Source organism: Oreochromis aureus, linkage group 4 (genome assembly GCF_013358895.1).
Source record: "Oreochromis aureus strain Israel breed Guangdong linkage group 4, ZZ_aureus, whole genome shotgun sequence".
NCBI lineage: Eukaryota > Metazoa > Chordata > Actinopteri > Cichliformes > Cichlidae > Oreochromis > Oreochromis aureus.
Genome location: NC_052945.1, coordinates 16,527,194 through 16,551,381, shown reverse-complemented (window position 1 = coordinate 16,551,381; position 24,188 = coordinate 16,527,194). Strand labels below are relative to the sequence as shown.

Here is a 24,188-nt window from a genome sequence, read left to right as displayed (position 1 = left end):
GCACACCATTCCAGATCCAGCTGCACAAAATGAGGTAACATATATGAAGCTTGTCTCATAAATCCGAGGAATAGTAATAAGTGTGCCTCTTGGCATAGGCACACTTAATAAATCCGAGGAATAGTAATAAGTGTGCCTCTTGGCATAGGCACACTTAATAATAATAATAAGAAGAAGAATAAATCCGAGGAATAGTAATAAGTGTGCCTCTTGGCATAGGCACACTTAATAAGAATAATAAATCCGAGGAATAGTAATAAGTGTGCCTCTTGGCATAGGCACACTTAATAAATCCGAGGAATAGTAATAAGTGTGCCTCTTGGCATAGGCACACTTAATAAATAAATGAATAAATAATTAAACAAATAAATTAATTAATTAAAAGAAAAGAAAATATTCAAATTCTCCCGAACAAATGGGTCTGTCTTAAAAACCAAAATACAGTTTGATAACTTTTACTCATAGAGCTCACGCGAAATAAATCAAACAAGTCCAACTTCACTTTCATATCGTCCAGCTTTGACCAGCTGTCTCCTCTCCACATCATACTTCTGACAATGCAATAAAACATGTTCTATTGTTTCCTGTTCCCTACTGCAGTCACACTCCCCTGTACTGTGTTTACCTGTTTAAAATAATGTGCTATTTAAGCCAGTGTGTCCAAATCTCAGTCGAGATATAATCGTCTCCTCTCTCCTGTTTCGTCCTGTACTTCTCATTTCCCCCACTTTCCTTTGGATGTTGTACAACCATCGCCCTTTCCTCTCCTCCTCCCATTGCTTTTGCCACCTTTCCTTCATTTTGTGTCGTATTCTGCTCTTGAGCTCCGTCCTACTCACACTAATAACCACATCTATCAGTGGTCTCCCTGTTGCGACTTTTGCTGTCCTATCTGCCATTTCATTTCCTTTAACACCATGATGCGCCGGTACCCATAAGAATGTGACCACAAGCCCCATCATAACAAGTCTGAACAATGTTTGCTGGATCCAGTGTTGCCAACTCCTCAGTAAGGAAAATCGCTATTGGTTGTCCTAAAAGTCGCTAGAAGTCGCTAAATGACGTCATCGCCTAATTTGCATAATTGGTCATGCTAATGTAATTGTAACCTACATTGTTGGAGAGAGAAATAACATCGTGGAAGAGACATAAAGTGAGTAAAAAACGTCCTAAATGCAGTTAGAATTTATTTAGAACTACAAATTAAATTTCTTTTAGTAATTATTGTTTTTTAATGTCACAATTCCAACCCTGCTCCTTTATCCGGGTTTGGACCGGCAAAAGTGACCCGAAATTGGCACTTTGTGTGTGTGGAGTTACTTTGTGTGTGTGAGTGTGTGTTTATAAGTAGTTTTAAACCTTGTGATCCACAAAACAGCATAACAGTAAAAGAAGAACTGACTGCGTTACAGTCAGTGCGGGAGCAGCGGCTTCGCTCATGCGCGATTCATTTGCCGTTTGGAGGCATGGGTGTGAACGTCTCCTGCCCTGATAGCAGCTGGGGGAGGACTATCCTCCGCCCGTGAGTGCTTTGGCACGGGTGAGGTGCCCATGGCAGCACCCGCTGCTTGTTGAGAGTAAGAGTGATACGCGTTTTCACGTCAAAAAGTCGTCATAAATAAGTCTCCAATAACACCAGAAAAAGTCGCCAGATTTGTCGCTAGTCGCTTTTTAGAAAAAAAAAGTCGCTAAGGGGTCTGAAAACTCGCTAAATATAGCGACAAAGTCGCTAAGTTGGCAACACTGGGATCTCTAGCCATAGTGGGGGCGAGCTGGAACAAACCATTTTGGGAGGGGGAGAGGTTCTCTATACTTTTGTTGTTAAAATGTTCCGTCTCAACCAAGTACTGTATGCTTTTTATATATTTAGTAGTGTGTCACACAAACAGCAAATATTGTCAAAAAAAAGTAAGAAATCTTTGGGCTAAAATCGCCCCTGGTTCTGCGCTGCACAAACACCTCCTCTTCCTGCCTTTCTCAGTTCTTCGTTCTGCCTTTCCGTGCACTCGCGTTACTCATGTTGGATTTACCTTTCTATTTTATGTATAGATGCAGTTGCAATTGTGCAGTCTGAGCCACACAGTTCCATTTTGTTTTTAACCGAATCTGTTTGTGGACTTTGCTTTTTGCTCGATTTCTTTCTTCCCGCCTGTTTCCTGTTTGTGTCTCACTGCTTACTTCGCATCTCCCTCAGCAGCCTTTTCCTGCATTACTTCTAACAAAAGGTGAGCAGTTTGAACTTTTAATCTGAATTTAATATCAGTGATTATATATGCATTAAAGGAGAAGTTGATCACAAATGTCTAATCTGTAAAGCAGTACTGTCTGGTTAAATATTAAACTTTATCTTACAGTTTCATTTCTTGGTCATGGATGATTTCGTAAGAACCAAACTGGTTGAATGGGGGCTAAGTGAGTGGGTGGAGAAATTTAAAGGTAAAGTATTAACGTGAATCCCTGATGGGTACAGATATTGATCCTGATGTGATCTGTGAAGTAAGTTAAGAATAATCTTTATCTCTTCAACTTTATTTTTAATTACAGATCAAGAAATTGATAAAGAAAATATTTTTGATCTTGATGATCGAGAAATTGAGAATTTGATCACAAAAGCTGGACCAAGAATGAGATTCAAGAAGAACCTCAAGCTGTTAAAGGTAATTAAGTTCTTTGACAATCATTGCTATTTTAGTGAACAGAGGTGACTTTATCTGGATATTTAAAAATGCATTGGCAGTAATAATCAGTGATGGGAAAAACGGCGTTAAAAGCAACTCTTTTACTTTTTTTTCTGTAACTGGTAATCTAAGTAATTACTATTTCTATCATTTTGTCTTGATCAAATCAAATCACTTTTATTGTCACATCACATGTGCAGGTACACTGGTACAGTACATGTGAGTGAAATTCTTGTGTGCGAGCTTCACAAGCAACAGAGGTGTGCAAAGTACAATAACATAAGAACAAGCAAATATAAGAATGGCTAAATCTGAGAATTATATGAATAAATATATGTACAATATAAGAGTGTATGCATATTACTGAATGTGTATACTAAATATGTATGTCTACGTGTGTGTATATATGTGTGTGTGTGTGTATACATATTTTACAAATTAAATAGAGTAAAAATAAAATAAATATATAAAATATACAGAGGTTGGTAGTTGGATATTGTGCAAAACAAGTGGCATTTATATACAGTATGGAGTGCATAATGTTGAAGTTCCAGTAGTGAAGGTGAGGTGTCTATGAAGTATTCAGCAGTCTGATGGCCTGGTGGAAAAAGCTGTCTCTCAGTCTGCTGGTACGGGACCGGATGCTGCAGAACCTCCTTCCTGATGGAAGTAGTCTGAACAGTTTATGACTGGGGTGACTGGAGTCCTTGATGATCCTCCCCGCTTTCCTCAGGCACCGCTTCCTGTAGATGTCCTGGAGGGAGGGAAGCTCACCTCCAATTATCCGTTCAGAACACCGCACTACTCTCTGGAGAGCTTTGCAGTTGTAAGCGGTGCTGTTGCCGTACCAGGTGGTGATGCATCCAGTGAGGATGCTCTGAATGGCACAGCGATAGAAGGTCCTGAGGATGCGGGGGCTCATGCCGAATCTTTTCAGTCTCCTGAGAAAAAAGAGGCGCTATTGCGCCTTCTTCACTGTTTTGTTTGTGTGTACTGACCATGTAAGATCCTCAGCCAGATGTACACCAAGGAAGCAGAAGCTTCTCACTCTCTCAACAGCAGCGGCGTTGATGGTGATGGGGGTGTGTACTTCTCTGCACCTCCGGAAGTCCACTATCAACTCCTTTGTCTTTGCGACGTTGAGGGTGAGATGGTTGTCTTGACACCAGTGGGTCAGGGCGCTGACCTCCTCCCTGTAGGGTGGAGGTCTTATCACCGTTGGTGATAAGACCCACCACTGTAGTGTCATCCGCAAACTTCACAATGATGTTGGAGTTTCTAGTGGCCGTGCAGTCGTAGGTGAGTACAGGAGAGGGCTCAGTACACACCCCTGTGGAGCACCAGTGTTCAGTGTGATGGGGGATGAGGTGATGCTGCCCAGTCTGACCACTTGGTGTCTGTCAGACAGGAAGTTAAGGATCCAGCTGCAGAGGGAGCTGCTCAGTCCTAGATCCTGCAGTTTCCTGTCCAGCTTTGAGGGAACGATGGTATTGAATGCTGAGCTGTAATCTACAAACAGCATTCTCACATATGTGTCTCTCTTCTCCAGGTGTGACAGGGCAGTATGTAGTGTCAGGGCTATGGCATCATCAGTGTACCTGTTGTGGCGGTATGCAAATTGTAGAGGGTCCAGTGAGTTGGGTAGTGCAGAGCAAACGAAGTCCCTGACCAGCTTCTCGAAGCATTTGCTCACGATGGGGGTCAGGGCTACAGGTTGCCAGTCATTCAATGAGGAGATGGTGGAGGATTTGGGTACAGGGACGATGGTGGCCATTTTGAAGCAGGCTGGGACTACAGACAGAGAGAGGGAAAGGTTGAAGATGTGTGTAAACACTCCAGCCAGCTGAGCCGCGCATGACTTGAGGACGCGGCCGGAAATCCCGTCCGGACCAGTAGCTTTGCGTGCGTTCATGCGTGATGCATGCTCAATCATGCAGGTAAGTAAATCTCCAATAGTCGATTCTGTTCATCTGGACGTAGCGTTTTGTGGGAGAACCGTTTCGTCACTCATCCAAGTGACTTCTTCAGTTTCAGTTGACTGCAGTACATTTGCATAATGACTGAAACCAGTCCAGTGAAGGAACAATGGGCTGGGAGGTCAGTTCCTTAATGTTAATTATGCAAATTCTCATGACCATTGATCAACAGCCACTGACCAAAACCCACTGATCAATGGCCATGAGTACCATTCACAGAGAGTTGGGGAATGGCTGCAAACACAGCATTTTAAGATGCCGAAAGGTGTACCTTTAGGCCCCCTCCTCGATTCAGGTCAGAATGGAATCACCAATTACCAGAGTTTGATTCCCGGCGAGTGTTTTGCCAAGTGGGCAAAAACAGTTAGACACATGAACAGGTTGGTGGTGTACCGGAGGCTTCTGTTTAAGACTATGCTTCCTCCTCACCATCACCCAGTCATCTTGTTTCCCCGACTGTTCGGGACAGTTTGCCAGAGGGAGCTAGCCTTTGGCTGGACAGGCTAAAGGGGCCTGGCTAGCTATGGGATTTTAAAGGGTGCAAAGCAAAGTCTCCAATTCTGTGATAAGGTAATTTATAATGTATTCTTCATCAGTCTGCTAGTTGAAAACATAACTGCATTTATGTTTGTTGATTGTAAAACTTGTATGCTAGTGTCCTTCAAATTTTGTTAAAGAACAATGCCAATGCAAATAGTAATAATTTCCTGTATAACTCATATTCATTCTCAGGTCTTGCCATCCACAAGTGATACAGGTGAGACATGCATCATATTTATTGCATCTCATATTATTCTGTGTTTGCATAAAATATTGGTGCCTTTCAATCTACATAACTTTACTAAGAATAAATTACAATGCTGATTGAAACACATTTTTTGTTCTTATTTTTTTGTTGTTTTTATCCAATTAGGAAAGAGAAAATCAGACCTTCAAAGTGATGCCAGCAGGTTGCAGTCACCAGCTAAGCGACAGCGTCAGTCAATGCCAGGATTTGCAGGTATTTACGTCTCTTTCTAAACAGTGTCACAGTTGAAGCCACCATAGGGTTAAATTTCTGTGCAGCACAATCTGTCCAACATGCCAGTTTCATCTTTGATGCTAGAAATTACTTTTTCTTTGGCCTGTTGTCAAAATTTAACAGTCACATGATGCATGGTATATTAGGGTTGATTGGTAAGTGGTCACATTATGGTCCTGATATACTCTAATTCACACAGGTTTGTTTTGTTTGTTTTTTTTAACATGAGATTTTACATTTTCTGTTTATTCTAGTCTTTAATTTGTTTTAAATAGTTTTTTCCTTTCTTTGTCCACAGAATCAATCATACTGTCTGATGTGAAAAGCATCATGACATCTGTACATAAAATACTAAATGACCAAGACAAACTCAGTGATTTCTTAAAGTGAGTATTAAGTTTTTTCATAATTTGTAATGTATGGGCCTGGTTCCACTCCTGATCGTGTGACAGTTTCACAAACAGATCAAAGAGAGATTGTTTTTAAAGAAAGCAAAAATGCACAAAATATCTGTAAAACATCCTCAAAAGCTGCTAGTTATGTGTAATTGAGTCACACAGAGAAGATGGTCCCTTTTCAAGAGTCTTGACACACGCAAAAATAAGCAGTATATTCACATGATCACAACAATTAAAATGATTCACTCCAAACAAACTTTATGGATGTCACACTCGTTACACCAAGATACAGTCACAGGAATGAGTAACTACATCGATGAGGATTTAGAATCTATGAACCTAAATGCACTAATTGCACGTCTTTGGACTGTTGGAGAAAGCCAAAGTACCTGGAGAGAACCGATGCAAACATGGAAAGACAACACTCACTCCCAAAGCGTAACATGTTACACTATGTGACAAATCGTCGGTATATTACGCTTCTGGCCACCCAACACGTCCCTATAATACGAAATCAGAAAAATGAAAAAACATTGGAACTGTTTGGGATGAATTTACACATGTACATTTGTTTTACTTAAACCACTTTGGAAAACACCATCTAACATCGATAAAGTCCTGGTTAACGTTAGGTTTAGGGCTGGAATACATGGCCGGGACGTGTATTACCGCGGAAGCGTCATTCTGCATGGATCCATAACCCGGCGCGTAGCATAAGAACCTGGAAGGTCACTTTTCGCGTTCCTCAGGAACGCCTCAGGACTTGACAAACCGTTACTATATTACACCTCAGGAGTGAGAACGGGCTTGTAGAGAACACGTAAACTCAAAACAAAAAGGCCCCTAGCTAGATGGTGGTGTGAGATAACAGTGCCACCCATCATGCCATTGTGCTGCCTGTACATGAACCTTTTTAAATAGAGTAGAATAGAATAAAATAGAATAGAATTCAACTTTATTGTCATTGCACATGTCACAAGTACAAGGCAACGAAATGCAGTTTGCATCCATCCAGAAAGTACTTTAGCCATAATATAAATTTATTACAAAATATGGATCTATTATGTGTATGTTACAATGTACACGGTATGAAGGTATTTTATGAATATGCTATAACTTTAAGTATGTACAGGCTGTAGTGAGTGTACAAGCTATGTACAGGCTATGAACAGGATTTAAATATGGTTAAAAATATGAAAACTATACAGAAATATGAAATATGAACTATACTGATTGTAGATATACAATTGTGAGTATTAATAAACAGTTGTAAACAGTTGTAGAACTATAACTATTGTATTGTACAGAATGATTGTCTATACAGCATTTACAGTAGTGCAGTTCAGATCAGTGAGATATGTGGGTAATTTCTACAGTGGTTATCTAAAGTGCTAGTGGTTGTAAGGTTGGTGGTTCAGTCCATGTTATTATTGTGTGTATGAGGGTACAGTTGGCCTTGTCTGTTTTGTCCATTGTGTGTGTGTTCAGTTATAGGTGGTTGTAGGTGTGTGTATGTTCAGTCCATGAGTTTAATGTGGGTCAGATGTCAGGAGTCTGACAGCTGTAGGGAAGAAGCTGTTCCGCTACCTGATGGTCTTAGTCCTGTGGCTCATGTAGCGCTTCCCAGAGGGCAGGAGGTGAAGAGTCCTTGTGTTGGTTGACTGGGGTCTTTGATGATTTTCCCAGCCCTTTTCAGACACCTTCCTGTAGATGTCTTGTATGGCAGGAAGTGGTGCTCCAGCAATGCGCTGGGCAGTTTTCACGACCCCAGCTCCCGTACCAGACTGTTATACAGTTGGTCAGGATGCTCTCGATGGTGCAGCGGTAGAGGTTCACCAGGATGTCTGAGGACAAGTGGTTCTTCCTCAGAGTCCTCAGGAAGAAGAGGCGCTGGTGAGCCTTCTTGACCATCTTGGAGCAGTTGGTCGTCCAGATGAGATCCTCGGAGATGTGGACTCCAAGGAACTTGAAGCTGCTCACACGATCCACAGCCGTCACTTTAATGTAGATGGGTGGATGTGGGTCAGCATTCCTCCTGTAGTCCATGATGAGCTCCTTGGTCTTCTCTGTGTTAAGCAGCAGGTTGTTGGTGTCGCACCACTCAGCCAGATGATGGTTTGGTTCCATATTCACCAATTTGTTTCTTGTGTCAATCTATTTGGTGTGTTGGATCTTTGTTTAGCTATTTTTACGTTATACTTTTGACTTAACAGCAGTACAACTATAGATCACAGAATGATTTATTAGTAAAATAAAACTATCCAAGTTAAGACCAACAAAGACTGATATTTTAAGGAAGTTTTGGTGACTTAACTACATTTTTTGCTGTTCCTGTTATCTACCAACTCTTGGGGGAAACATTTTCACTTTAACTGACACAAAAAGGAAGATGCGGATCAAAACAACATACAGTAAACAATTAGTGGTGTATGTGTATAAAAGTAAAATATTTAGTGATATTTCATTTGATCATCACTACCATGATTATAACTCTCTTTGAAACTCTCTTTTTTAAAGCATGCATAAAAAAGTTTTCATGACTGAATCAATTAACCCATGTTTAAAATCTTGTTCAACAGGAAAAAGATCAGTGATTTGGAGACAGACAAGAGGGAGCTGGTTGGTGTCTTTGGTAAAACCGGGGCTGGAAAGAGCTCTTTGATAAATGCCATCATCAAAGAGAAGAATCTTTTACCCTCAGGAAGTGTCAGTGCCTGCACCTCAGTCATGATCAAAGTGGAAGCCAACACACACAGCAAGTATGAGGCAGAAATTGAGTTCATCACAAAGGAGGTAAAATGAATTCTCAAAGTTTGATTTGTACTTAAAGCTAAATCATGTGTTACACTGCAGTTCTTGGAGCTTAAAGCTGGGTACATGCCTCAATAAATGGCTTGTCATCTATTTTTGTAGGAGTGGAAAGATGAGTTGTGGTCATTTCGTCAGCTTCTTGACAATAATGAAAATCAGGAAAAGGAAGATGATGATGATTATCGTGATGCTGTTGAAAAGCTGTCAGCACTTTATGGAGAAGAATGGAAAGAAAAGTCTTCTGAAAACCTCATGGAGAACAAATATTTTAAAGAAATTCCAGAATTTCTCCAATCCAGGCAGAAGATATTGAGATGTGAATCAGTAAGACAAACTCTCATATTACTACTATAACAGACAGGGGGACACACAGGGGATGCTGGGAAGGGCACACAGGTGAAACTAGGACAACCTGGACACAAAAAGGGAACTGACCAAATAAACAAAAGACTACGAATTGGAAACATAACTCACTTCTGAAAACGGCATGCAGCATAGATTCAAAAGTCCAAAAAACAAAACACTGAAAACAGATCCAGTGATCAAAACAAAGCATATCTTACTGAGATCCCACAATGATCTTTAGATGATCACATATCCGAAAAAATAAATCTATTCTTGTAATAACTGTGGTTAACAAGACCCAAGACTGGTCCAGGTCCATGATGTAGAGCATGATTGTTTTTATTTTAAATAATCGCAGTAAGAATCTTTTCCCTTATCACACAACAGTGATCAGTTCCCTATTTTAACCTACTCTTACACATTAAATTGCTCCGTAGAAATTCACTGCTGAGCAAAGTCAGCAAAGACTGAATCAAAGTGGCCACAAAGTAAATCAGTGTCTGACAGTCAGGTAAAGTGGACAACTGCGCAAAATGCCAATATGAAGTAGTTTCTGCTAATAGTAATACTGGCTGTTGAGAACATAGCGTTCATAGCGTGATTTAAATCGAGAATAAAAATTCAATAAATCATAAAAATCTATTTTCATTTTGGATTTGATTGATGTTTTTCTTGGTCCAACATAACACAAGGGGAAGCTTGTACATGACACAATCTGATCATTTAAATCTAAAACTAAACACTAATTACTCAACTTTTAGTGATCCAATTTCTTTACAAACTTTTTTTTATGTCACTGACTTTTTAATGATTTCTATAAAGCACTTTCTGTGAGGACTGAAATTAAACTGCACTGCTTTACTTTTATTATTTATTGCAGGCTAATGAACTTTCTGCACAATTTGTCAAGTACACAAGAAGTGATTCAAAACAAGGAGAAGGCAATGAAGGAAAAAAGTGGTTTTGGCCACTAGTGAAGTGTGTGACTGTCAAGGTGCCAAACAATCCTTTTCTCCAGCATGTCACACTTGTGGACCTTCCTGGAAATGGTGACTGTAACAAGAGCAGAGATCAGATGTGGAAAGGGGTAATTCACATTTACTGTTCTTTGCTTATACTGTGTTGTCTGTAAACAGTCATCTTTCAAAGATGCACTGAGACATGTTATTCTCCTTTCAGATAGTTGGAGATTGTTCTACTGTGTGGATTGTGACTGAAATTAATCGAGCGGCATCAGAGAAAGAGGCCTGGGAGATCCTGGAAAGTGTCAGTAGTCTGATTGGAAATGGTGGCGAATGTCAGCAAATTCACTTTATCTGCACCAAGTCTGATCTTCTTGATGACTCAGATGATCTGTAAGTAAATTATCCATGCTGATCAGCTACAGGGTGTTTCCATGTAAGATAAACCCAGGCTAGACAAAGAAAGAAACACAGAGTTGAGCCTTTTTTTTTAATAATACAGAACATTTGGGTCAAAGGGAGTCTCAGATGCAGATACAATTTTATAAAGTTTATTGAAGATGGTGGACTGAGTAATAAAGAGAGAGGGAGGGGAACAGCGGAGAGTGGCAAAGGTAGTAGATTTTTTTAGTTCTAGAGGGACAGCAAAAGAGAAGAAGGTGAGCAATAACAGGAGAGCAGGAGAAGAAAGAGATGCAAATGACATCATGGCAGCTTTTATGTATGCACAACTGATGTGAAGTTTAATAGGTTTATTTACAATGAAATAAATATATAAACTAAATAAATTAATATGAACTGGTGAATTAGTGGAGACCACCCTAAGGTGGCAGAGATGCTGTGCCACAGTCAGTCTTTAAATACAAACTAGGTGATGACAATGAGTTATATGTGTGCGACAGCCAGGGAAAGTTCTGCTTGGTCAGAAAGAGAGACTCCCACATTTCCACCTAAAGGCCAAGGCTACGTCCACAGCTACACTGGTATTTTTGAAAATGCAGCTTTTTCTATAGGTTTGGGCTTTTCGTCCACACTGCCAGCGTGGAGATTTTCGAAAACACAGTTTTTGCATTTACCTGTGGACGAGGAATACGGGGTGTTAGTCACTCAACATCAAACATGACGCCACGCTGTGTGCCACGTCATTGTTTACATTTGATGAATTTTCAAAATGGGAGACAGAGACAAAATATTATTGCTGTTAATCTTACTATCTGCAGTTTTTACACGCTTGCATATACACATGCAGTTACTGTCCTTCTATTTAGAAAGACAGAGGTGTCAGAGAGAAATACTGAATTACACACAAACGCTGTCACAACCCAAGTCCCAACACCAATGCCTTTGTCATTTTTGAATAAATTTAATTTTTTTAAATTAAATATATGTATGCATGCATTTTGTCCATTCTTAGTTGTGAATCTACACCAGCCGTATTTCAGTGAGCTGTGACTCATGATTATGAATCACTAAGACAAATGTAAAATTGTCAGTTTCTTTCTTTATTGAATAAACTCTGGCCAAAAGAGCTAGTGAGATAAAATCCAAAATACAGTTTTTAGTTATTAACATTTGAAATAATGAAGGAACTTGAAAAGAAAAGAGGAAATAATTCTAGTAAGTTAGGATTTGGCATGTTCTTGACAGCATTTGACTTTGTTTTTGCCTTTACATGTGAACAGAGATATTTTTTAAAAACTGCATATGTCGGTGCGATTTAAAAAAAATGGAAACAGAAAATTTCAGTTTTCAAAAATGCCTTTGTACATGTGGACACAGCTCAAGAGTAAATCAAAACCACCCAGCCTACCCCAAATTACTGATGGTGATGATAATAGTGATGATGGTAACATTACATATATGCACATTTGTTGTAGTTCATCAGCTGATATCCATGATCGAATAGTTAAAAGAAACATACAAGCCAAGGATGGAGTAAGGAAGGCATTCAACAAGCGAACCAAGATTAAGGTGAGTTTTATAGACTGACAGAAAATCTAATGTAAAGACTCTCCACAGTTGCAAGGATGCTTTAAAATTAAATCACATTTTTCCCCAGAAACACTTCACCGATGACAGTTTCAAAGTGTTCACAGTGAGCTCCAAAGAGTTCCTAAAAGGGAAGCATCTAAGTCCAGATGAAACTGGTAGGTGAAGTCTCCGTTTTGCTAACAGAATATAAACAGCTGAAATGCACGTTGTTTTAGTTTGCTCTGACTGAAAGAAGAATTATTTAATTTGAATTTAAGTAATGTCAAACTGGCACTGAAATTTCTTCTCAACAGAAATACCTCAACTTCAGGGATTTTTGCAAGATCTGAATGACTGTCACTCTGAGACAGTAAACTATGTGAATGGAGCTCACGGGATTCTGTCTTTGATTCACGGAGCCAACTCCAGAGGAGTGGTAAGGTCAACTAATGCTGGGCATACACTGCGATTTTTTTTCAGTCGCGTTATTCAGCTCCTGCTCAAACTGTACGATTGAATCGCAGGGGTGAGAAGTTCGTAGGTCACGGTGCAGGGTCTCACACTATATGGCCTGATGCTCTGATGTGCTCACACTGTGCGTCAGTAACATCAAGGTTATAACACAAAATCTGTCTCTCCCTCTCTGTCTTTTACTCACACAGAATCAGAAAGGGTTTTATTGCCAAATGTTGAGCAGGTTTACAACATTAGGAAATTGCTGCGGTACTTAGTGCAAACATACTGCCATATAACGCTTAAATAGACATAAAAATAAGAATTAAAAGTGCTAAGTAGATAGATATATACATGAGTGCAGGTGGTGATCAGTGCCAAACATGGAATGATGCAGTGAACACAGTGTAGGGTCATGTGTTAGTGGTGGGAACAGTCATATGGTCATTGTTCATGAGTCCAACAGCAGAGGGGAAGAAACTGTTCTTGTGGTGAGAGGTTCTGGTGCGAATGGACCGGAGCCTCCTGCCTGAGGGGAGCAGGTTAAACAGACTGTGTCCAGGGTGAGAAGGGTCAGCTGTGATCCGAGCTGCACGCCCCAGTGTCCTGGAGGTGTACAGGTCCTGCAGAGATGGGAGTCTGCAGCCAATCACCTTCTCAGCAGAGCGCACAACACGCTGCAGTCTCTGTTTGTCCCTGATAGTGGCTCCAGCGTACCACACGGTGATGGAGGAGGTGAGGATGGACTCGATGATTGCAGTGTAGAATTGCATCATCGTCCGTGTTGGCAGGTTGAATTTCTTCAGCTGACTCAGGAAGTACATCCTCTGCTGGGCTTTCTTAATGACGGAGGTGATGGTGGGCTCCCACTTCAGGTCCTGGGTGATGGTGGTACCCAGGAAGCGGAATGAGTCCACAGAGGTGATGAGGGTGTCAGTCAGGATGATGGGGGGGAGTGGGGCTGTGTGCTTCCTGAAGTCCACAATAATCTCCACTGTCTTCTGGGCATTCAGCACCAGGTTGTTGTGGCTGCACCAGGACACCAGACGTTCACCCTCCCTCCTGTAGGCAGACTCATCCCCGTCCGAGATGAGTCCAATAACGGTGGTGTCATCTGCAAATTTGATTAGCTTGACAGACTGGTGGGTGGAGGTGCAGCAGTTGGTGTACAGGGAGAAGAGCAGAGGAGGAAGAACACAGCCCTGAGGGGAGCCGGTGCTGATGGTCCGGGAGTCCGAGACATTCTTTCCCAGCCTCACATGCTGCTTCCTGTCCGTCAGGAAGTCAGTGATCCACCGGCAGATGGGATCAGGCACATTCATCTGGGAAAGCTTGCCTTGGAGATGGTCTGGAAGGATGGTGTTAAAGGCAGAGCTGAAGTCCACAAACAGGATCCTGGCGTAGGTTCCTGGGGAGTCCAGATGCTGCAGGATGAAGTGTAGAGCCATGTTGATAGCGTCGTCTACAGACCTGTTTGCTCTGTATGCAAACTGCAGGGGGTCCAGGAGGGGGGCCGTGAGGGTCTTGAGGTAGGAGAGAACCAGGCGCTCAAATGACTTCATGACCACAGATGTCAGAGCCACAGGTCTGTAGTCATTTAGTCCAGTGATCCTAGGTTTCTTGGGGACAGGGATTATGGTAGAGGACTTGAAGCAGGCAGGCACATGACATGCCTGCAGTGAGGAGTTGAAAATGCCAGAAAACACTGGGGCCAGCTCGTTTGCACAGTGTCTGAGGGTGGCAGGAGACACACCGTCTGGGCCAGGAGCTTTTCGAGCATTCAGACTCTTAAACTGCTTCCTCACATCTGCTTCATGAATATGAAGAGTTGTGGTGGGAGAAGGTGGTGTGAAATCCTCCTTGGTGTGGGGTGTGGAGGGAGGTGTTGTAGGTGAAGTTTTTGATGGTGGTGATGGCGGGGAGAGGTGGGGGAATGAGTGTCCAAAGTGTCTCTATTGTTGGGGCCGTTGGAGGTGTGAAGGTTGCTTGATGGCTCGTCAAAATGGCAGTAAAAGTCGTTAAGGGTGTTGGCCAAGAGCAAGTCATCAGTGGAGTGGGGGGTTTTAGGCTTGTACTTGGTGATATTCCTAAAACTTTTCCACACAGAGGCCGAGTCATTCTCTGAGATCTGCTGCTGCATCTTCTCAGAGTGCTGATGTTTAGCAATGTCCACTTCTTTAGTGAACCTGTACTTGGCCTCTCTGTAGCAGTCCCTGTCTCCGCTTCTGAACGCCTTTCTCTTTTCCAGCCACAGCTTTTTGAGTTTAGGAGTAAACCAGGGTTTGTCATTGTTATAACTCACCCTGGTGCGTGATGGCACAATGCTGTCCTCACAGAAGTGGATATAGGAGGTGACAATGTCTGTAAACTCGTCCAAGCTGTTGGAAGCAGCCTTCATTGTGTCCCAGTCTGTAGACTCCAAACACGTGCGAAGCTCCTCCACAGCTTCGTTGCTCCACAGTTTTTTAGTCCTCACGACAGGTTTGGAGAGCTTCAGCCTCTGTCTGTATGCGGGGATCAGGTGGATCATGACGTGGTCAGAAAGGCCGAGTGAAGCGCGGGGCACCGCACGATAGGCCCCGCTGATCGTGCTGTAACAATGGTCCAATGTCCTCTCCTCTCTGGTCGGGCATTTAATATACTGCTTGTATTTGGGAAGCTCTTGGCTCAGATTGGCTTTGTTAAAGTCCCCAAGAGCAATAATGAGAGAGTCTGGGAATGTCTGCTCCATGTGCAGTATCTGCTCCGCGAGTGCGCACAACAGCGGCCAAGATGAATGAAGCAAACTCCCGCGGAGAATAAAACGGTTTGCAGTGAATAAAAAGGTATTCCAGAGAGGAAGAGCAGTGCTGAGCAATCACTGTTACATCTGTGCACCAGCCACTATTAATGTAGAAGCAGACACCTCCACCTGTGGTCTTACCAGAGAGAGAGGCCTGCCGGTCCGCGCGCAGCAGATGAAAACCCTCCAGCTTGAGCGCGCAGTCCGGGATGTCCTCACAGAGCCACGACTCCGTAAAACATAAGACACAGGAGGAGGCAAAGTCTCTGTTCATGCTTCTCATCAGGGCCAGCTCATCCATCTTATTCCTGAGTGAGCGTACGTTGGAAAGGAAGATCCCAGGAAGAGCAGTTCGCAGTCCGCGTCTCCTCAGACGCACGAGTGCGCCGGCTCGCTTTCCTCTCCTTCGGCGTCTCACTTTCCTGGTCAAAGTCTGCAGTAAATCTGCCGCAGATGCGATAAATATTGGAAGTAAATCCACAGGTGTTGTAGTCCGCACAAAAACAAAACAGAAGTAACGCACTGAAGCACCAGGGCATCCATATGCGGCGCCATCTTGGATCACACACACACACACACCACCACCATCAACATTACTAAATTGCTAATGAAAAAAGCAGCTGCAAAGGAGCAGCAATGTCCATCCAACTATTTTCACGGTTGTTGTTGTCGTGATAATTTTATGAGGCCACATCGAAAAGGCTCTGATGAGCTTGCCAAAGTTCTACAAGTTGTGCCTCCATCACTTGTGTCCAGATCACACACCGCACTGCCGTGCTGCTCCATCTTTTCACTTCTGTGTTTGCATGTGCGCAGTGTGAGAGGCTGCGGTGACACCCTCACAACGAGTGACAGGATTTCAAACAGGTTTGATTTTCTTACGACCAAACAATTGATGATCGGGAACTGATCGTGAGGTATTCATCGCTTCTTGTTACCCCATGTAAACTACACAATGCATGACACACGATTAGGGAAAACTCGGGCCAATCCCCAAAACGGTCACACGACTGAAAAATCGGCTCAAAATGGACCAAAAATCGCAGAGTGTATGCCCAGCTTAAAAGATACACATTCTCTTACATGTTGGGATTTCCCAATTTTTTCGAGTATCTTGTTTTTTTTTAATCTATTAATTTATGATTTATTAATTGATTAATTTTATTTTTGCTGTTTTATTTTACTTCTCAGGTTCTTATTACAGGACAGTGACTTTTAAAATCAATTGATTTCAGAAATCTATATGAAACAACAAGTTGTTTTTATGATTTTATTCCTTCAAAAAATTTTCAGGATGATAAAAAAGCCGAGGTGTGTGCAGAACTTGAGAGAAACATGAACCTCCAACTTCGTAATGTCAACAAAGAAATGGACGACACCTATATGGCTTTTGAAAAATATCTTGATGATGGTGTTGAGAAATCCAAAGGTTCATACGGAGAAAAACTCAAGAACTTCTTGTATCGTGTATGTATTTTAAATATAGTTACAACAAAACAACATATTTTACATGAATATGTGTTTAAATAATTATTCTTTTCTTTTCTGTTTTAGGGAAAGAAGGGTGGTGCTTTTCACAAGGTACTGAAGTGTGTTGTTAAGAATGGTGGCGTCCACAAACCAAAGAATGGGACTCTAATAAACCTTAACATGAAGTTGGCTTCCTGTCTGATTGACAGCATTGATGATGAATTCAGAAAGACCTTCCAGTAAGAAAAAACACGTTCTAAGCAGTCACATAATATTATTCAAGATATGTAATTTATAACATATAAACTTACCAATTCTGCCATTATAAACCACAATGTTTATATGTTTTAGAAATGACTCAGAACGTGGAGCATTCAATGGAGTCATCAATGAATTTTCACTTAACACTGATTCTCTGTTTGAAAAGTACAAAAATGCTGAACTGCAGCTCAGATTTCTCAAGACAGAGGTAAGAGATGAAACTTTACTGTCTGAAATAATGGACAGTAAAAGGAAAACATGAAAAATTAACCTTAATTTTATGGCTTGATGTGATTTCAAATTATGTTCATCCATATTTCATGTTTATTCTCTAAGGAAGTAAAAATTAAGGCAAAACTGAACAGAATGATGCGGAAACAGAAGAAAAAAGTCTACAGCAGTCTGATAGAGACAATTGAGAACATTATGGAAGAAGGCTACAAGAGTAAGAAATAAGATCAGAGTTACAAAAACACATATTTATATTTCTCATTATTCAGAAAGAGAAATCTGATTGGAGTTTTCTGTCTTATTGTAGAGGCTGCAGAATTTAAAGGAGAAGGCATGCTGTACAACATGAGGGAGACTATTATGGACCACGTGCACTCAAAGGAGGCCATGTTTGAGAGGGCAAAAAATACCATGTTGGAGAAATTGCACAGTTTGATGGTTTGTCATGTTTTATGAAAAAATGTGATGAACATATGAAGGCTTTTTCCATATTTAACTGGAATAGACTTACACAAAAATATATGTTTCCATTTATGTTTTTAATGCAGTATCTGAGAACCTTCTAAATGTAATTGTATTTTACTTTAACACAATATTTTAATCTGTTGTAAGTAATAACAATTTTTAAAATAGGAAAAAATCCTGGAGACTCTGGAGGAAACTATGAAAGAATCCATTGAACGTTCATTCAAGACTGATGGGGGCTTACTCCCAGGTAAACAGGACAGTTTGCTGTATTTACATTTGATAAAGCTTCCTTCCTTTTCTCTTTATCTTTGCAATCTTGCACCTGATAGCACAGTCTATTTACCTATTTGTCTCTCTATTTTTAAAATTAACTTATAATTTACAGTCACACACACTACTATGTGAGTCATTCTGGGGTGAAACAATTCAAAACATGTTTTGTTTTTCAGATGTTTCAACAGAGCTTGAGATGGTGAAGAAACATTATGATAAACTTGTAGGCACTCCAGATGATGAAACATCACTAACTGGGTAAATCCTTATCGTCATCATCAGTATTACATAGAATATTTTACATAAAAAAAAAAATATATATATATGTGTATATATATATATATATATATATATATATATATATATATATATATATATATATATATATATATATATATATATTTCAGTCTGTAGATGTGCAAAGCTGGTAGAGACATACCCTAAAAGACTGGCAGCTGTAATTGCAGCAAAAGGTGGTTCTACAAAGTATTGACTCAGGGGCTGAATAATTATGCACACCCCACTTTTCACTTTTGCAAGCCACTGTATATATATATATATATATATGTTTGAAACAAAAAAACATCTGATTTTGTCTCAGTCATTTTCAGTTGTTTTTATTTGGTCTCTTTAAAAGTTGTTTGGTGACATTTGACTTTGATTTTGTAAATGTCATTATAAGTGATTTTGGATTTTTATTTCTGTAAGACATATTTATCTTTTAATATTTCAAATCTTGAGCTCGACAAAGAAGTTTGAGGAAAAACTGAAAGAGATTTACATCACATCACTCTACATATATTTCAAATCTATTTTAATCATTTTATTTTATTTTATCTCTTACACAAAGAGACAGTATGAACAGAAGACATCTCTAACTTGTAACTCTCTATCAACAGTGTCATCAGCAAAGTGGTTCCAAATTCAGAGCCCAGCACGCCAGTACCCAAGACCCCTGCTACCAAGTCAGGACCTGGCAATCGCCCTCGGACACCGCCGCCACCGCCAATGCTGCCGCCGGTCATACCCACGCTGCCACCAGCTCCCTTGCCCCTTCCACCTGCTCTACCCCCGTCATCGTCTTTAATTTCCTGGCCCCCTATACTCCCTCCTGCCGTCAGTACTTACGTGGTAAGTGCTCACCATAAAAATATTTGTGCATTTAAAAGCTTTAGCTTGTTTAGTGTCCATGAAATGCAGATTAATAAAAAAAAAGTCTGAAATTACATACCTGAATATCAGGCTGCAAAATCTATATATGAGTTGAATCCCTGGATCCAGCTCATGAAAGTTTCTTAAGAGTATAAAGATGTTGCTCCTGTTTTGGTTTTTGTTTTTTCAGTTTAATCTTCAAATATTAAAGAGGGCTTTAAAAGTGTTTTTTATGGACTCCACAAGCTCCAAAAGCACTTCTAATGTTACCTAAGCACCATCTTTTGTTTTCATGAATCTGTCTTTTGATTAACCCCACTAACCAGACACACATCCTCCTTGGCAAAGGTAGTTACACTCAAGAAAAAACAGACTGTTGGGTTATTCAGGGCTTTTTGGGGGGATTTTTTTCATCATCTTTTTGTGTCATAGCAATTTTCTTTTCATTTGATTGCCTTTGTCATGTCACTAAAGTTTTCTCCTGTGTGTATCAATCAAGATTCGAGATGAATGGGGAAACCAGATCTGGATTTGCCCTAGATGTAACAACCCTGATGATGGCAGTCCCATGATGGGATGTGATGGCTGTGATGACTGGTATCACTGGTAAGAGCTTTACAACCCTGTATTTTTTCAGCTTTTCATGACAAAGATGGGTGCTTGTACTAATTCTTAATGAGCTCTTCCACTTCTGGGTTCTTATTTGTATTTTTTTAATGCTTTTATATGTAATTCACTCTTGTCACTTTGGTTAATCTGGGGAAATGTGGTTTCTGGGCATCTGTAACTAGAGATGGACCGATCCGATATTACGTATCGGTATCGGTCCGATACTGACCTAAATTACTGGATCGGATATCGGCGAGAAATAAAAAATGTAATCCGATCCATTAAATATCAAAAAAACACCTCACAAAACTTGCGACAAGGCGTAACTCGGCTCATAACCGTAGCATGTCGGAGCAGTGTGCCTCACGTGATAGAGCGGCTGTGTGTATTTGTAGCTGCTACCAAACCAGCATTTCATCTCCGAGGAAGTTATCCCAGAGAGAAGTAAAGCAAGTGTGTAAGTTCATCTCTGAATGTTTGTAAAGCGTTCCCATGTTAAGCTTAACAACCGATATATGGAGCGACTGACTCTCTCTCTCCCTCACCTTCCTGCAGCTACTTCAATCGTGAAACTGCTTAACGATCAGCTGATCGGCTTTTCTGTCGCAAGTCCGTCTCTCTTCTTTGTTTTTGGTCCACTTTGCACCAGAAAGAGGAAACCAGCGGCGGAACAACAGCAGCACGTTTAACCTTGATAAGCTGTTGTTAGAATTTATTTAATATTACTTTCTACACCAGGATCCTTTTCTACGTAGCTGACGGCTGGTAACTGTGCAGGGGCGGATCTAGCAAAGTGTAGCCAGGGAGGCCGATAGGGCATTAACAGGAAAAGGGGCACAAAGACATACTTTTCTTTCTTATTCTCATTTAAAATGCCTAGCTTTTAATAAATAATTATCTGAATCTTACACCCAAAGTTTTAATCTGATGTAAAATGTATAGAAGTCCATTACTGTATATAGTAACTGTTAAGTCTAATATACCCTAGTAAGCTATAGTACTTTTTCTTTGAGAAGGTACCATCTGTGAATTCTGCAATTCTGTTGAAGAAAGATGTTGAATCTATTTAATTATTCTTGAAAAATAATTTATTTCTGTGCATTTTTTTCACCCTGCATCAAATTAAAGTTGATTACATCGATTAAGCATCATGAGGTGGAGGGTGGGTGGTTCCCTATTTTTTTTTGGGGGAGTTTGCAACCCTATTAGTTAGGCTGCTTAATATTTCTGCTAAGTACTCTTTAAAATACCAGAATAGGGAGGATTAAGTTTATTAGATTGATCAGTATTGCTGAACTATGAAATATTTTGGGTGCAGTGTATTTTTTACATACAGGTATAACAGAATAGCTTTAGTGTTATTGTTTATTTAAACTTGAGTATGAACTTATACAAAATGCAGCAAGATATTAAAAAAACAGTTTTATTGATTAAAAAACACACTATATCGGATTCATATTGGTATCGGCAGATATCCAAATTTATGATATCGGTATCGGTATCGGACATAAAAAAGTGGTATCGTGCCATCTCTATCTGTAACGGGACCTTTTGATCAAAAATATCAGCACACCCCCATTAAAAATCTGTGAAATACTGTGTATGATTTACAGCAGCTGATTAAAGGTATCTGTATGACTGAGACATAGTGTGTTTGGATTGTAAAAAACAAAGAAAAATTCGTTGCTGCTGTTGAATCATTTTGTCCTGATGCTAACATTCCTCAGAGGTTATGGTCCATGTCGACACGATAGCATCACACAGTTGCCTCAGATTTGTCTCCCAACAGATTTATCTCCCCACCACATCCCAACGGTGCTCTATTAGATTTAGATCTGGTGACTGTGGAGGTCATTTGAGTACAGTGAACTCACTGTCATGTTCAAGAAACCAGTTTGAAATAATTTGAGCTTTGTGACATGGCACGTTATTCTGCTAGAAGCTAAAAGCCGTCTGGCCATTCTCCTCAGATCTCTAGCACCAGAGAACTCACACTCATATTTTCTGGGGTTTTTTTGGAACACTCTCTGTAAACCCTAGAGATGCTTGTGTAGGAAAATCCCAGTAGATGTACATTTTCTGAAACACTCAGACCTGCTCATCAGTCACCAAAAAACATGCCACATTCAAAGCCACTAAAATCAGCATTCTGATGCTCCATTTGAACTTCAGCAGGTCATCTTAACAATGTCTGCATGCAATGAGTCGCAGCTACCTGATTGGCCGATTCGAAATTTGTGTTAATGAGTAGTTGAATAGGTGTACTTAACAAAGTGGCCAATGAGTATGTAATTAATGGGCCTGGGTCCACATTACAGTAGGGGGGGGAAAAGTTGTTTCTGTGTTTGTATCATCTGTTTTTGTTTTGTTTTTTTATTTAAATGCATCTTTTATTATCAAAAAGTACAACAACGCCTGAATGACCTGATTTCCAGTAATGAATGGCATCCCCTCAAATCTCCTTGGCAAGTCTGTAGGTGGTTGAATTTATTAAATGCTAGCAACCTGACAGGATGAGGCCTTAATAAACAATATGTGTGTTCCTTTTAATTTGACATCAGTGTCAAACATAACGTCTTCTAACCAAATGGGGTTAAAGCCTCATTGGAATATGACTGCATTCTCACCATTTCCTCACTAACCTCAACTCTCTTCTTCTGTTATGTGCTCAGGCTTTGTGTCGGGATCGTCACAGCGCCCCCTGAGGGCCAGCAGTGGTTCTGCGTTAAATGTTCCAGGAAGAAGAAAGATTAAAAAACACAAGAAAAGGAAACACAAACCGCATTGAGACTATGCAAAAGCACATTTTGGACTGTTTTGGACTAAAGCCATCAATGAACACTCATGGCACTGCTGTAAAATTTAAAAAAAAAAAAGATAAAGAAAGCTAAAATTATGGCTGATGCAAACTTCTGAGGATTTTTTTTAAAGATGTCAGCCACGATTCGTTGTGAGTTGGTAAGAGGATAAAAAAGAGGATTTAACCAGCACATAATCAGCCTTAGTTCTCATGTGGTTCCCCTTTTTTTTGCCTATAAATTGTTTATTTGTTGCTTTTGGTTGTCCAGTCTTGGAGATCTTGTCTATGTAAGGAGACCATGGCAGTTTCTGTCAAATCAGAGTTAAATTTTCTCAACAAAGTGGAAGAAAGAACAACTGTTGTCTTTTTTTCTGTTTTCCCTCATGTTGCCAAGAAAGGGCATGACCTTTGTGTCAAGCCTTTCTACCAATTTTCTGCAGTATCACTGAAATGTCATGTATATAAATGATTGCATCAGGCATGTATAAATGTGTAAATACCAACTTCCAAGCCAAGTGCATTTTGTTCTTAGGATTATTGACTCAAAAATCCATTTTCAGATATTGCTTTTTAAATCTACTGATTTTTCTGTAATTTCTGTACATTTTTTAAAATTTAAAGTTTGTATTTTTATTTTTTCCCCCTTTTTCCCTTCATATGGAGTAGTCCTGGAGTTATACTGTAGCTGTGCTTGTAATGTAATTAATTTCACTGAGATTTAAATATTAAAGATGAATGGTCTGTGTACTCACAGACTTTAACATGTCAACCTCATTACCATCAAAACTGTACCCAACTCACCTGTCCAACCCATCCATGCATCCTTGATTTTTTTTTTTTCGACGAGTGCACGCTTTCAATTGTTTTGGGGTTTTTTTGCATTGGCTTTATAAAAATAGACTGGAAATATTTTATCAAACCCGGTCTCATATGTTGAATTTTGTCTGTGTTAATTCACAAATCTAGGATCCTCCCTTGCAGCTGTGTTACCGTTACCGCTACGGTTACACTTAACACTGGAAAACACTGAAGGTTAACTGAGCGATTTTGTGTGGATTATGATGAACTGACTTCTCAGTTTGTCTGCTACAAATGGGGATATTTGTAGACTTGCTGCCTTTCCCCGAATGACCACACGGTGTCAATCTTCATGCACAGAAACTGGTGCTCTGCTCATGAGGCAAAGTATCAAGTGAAATTATTCCTGAGATGGAAGAGAAGGAACCATGAGTCCACAACAACAACAACAAAAAATGCTGGGACTAAGACCCAGGACAATGACAAATATAATACAGACTGATTCAGTATCTACTTACATGTGGTCTCTTCTACTGAACTGAAGTCTGTTTCTTCTGTGTATTTTGCACTATGTATGAATAGTCCCCTCCCACCACTGACACAGGTCACATGGTGACATATTTTGTGTTACTTTCTACAGTCTAATTTATTTAGTGTGTATAAATAGTATAACATTTCCAGTTTAAACTCAAAAATGAAACCAATCAAACGCAACAGAACTGCAGATCT

General features: G+C 40.2%; 1 protein-coding gene across 1 annotated transcript; it reads left to right on the top strand.

Annotated features, from left to right (window-relative positions):
* Positions 1–1,847: 1,847 nt before the first annotated feature.
* LOC116313920 (nuclear GTPase SLIP-GC-like) lies at positions 1,848–23,435 on the top strand. Its single transcript, XM_039611669.1, has 23 exons — positions 1,848–2,225; positions 2,355–2,436; positions 2,545–2,657; positions 5,387–5,411; positions 5,568–5,654; positions 5,974–6,061; positions 8,653–8,866; positions 8,987–9,208; positions 10,110–10,316; positions 10,409–10,584; positions 12,069–12,162; positions 12,251–12,338; positions 12,477–12,598; positions 16,691–16,864; positions 16,952–17,106; positions 17,219–17,336; positions 17,465–17,573; positions 17,667–17,797; positions 17,993–18,074; positions 18,277–18,358; positions 19,000–19,231; positions 19,752–19,858; positions 22,534–23,435. The coding sequence occupies exons 2-23, from the start codon at positions 2,370–2,372 to the stop codon at positions 22,613–22,615; spliced, it is 2,775 nt and encodes a 924-aa protein (XP_039467603.1). The 5' UTR covers positions 1,848–2,225; positions 2,355–2,369; the 3' UTR covers positions 22,616–23,435.
* The last annotated feature ends 753 nt before the right edge of the window (positions 23,436–24,188 follow it).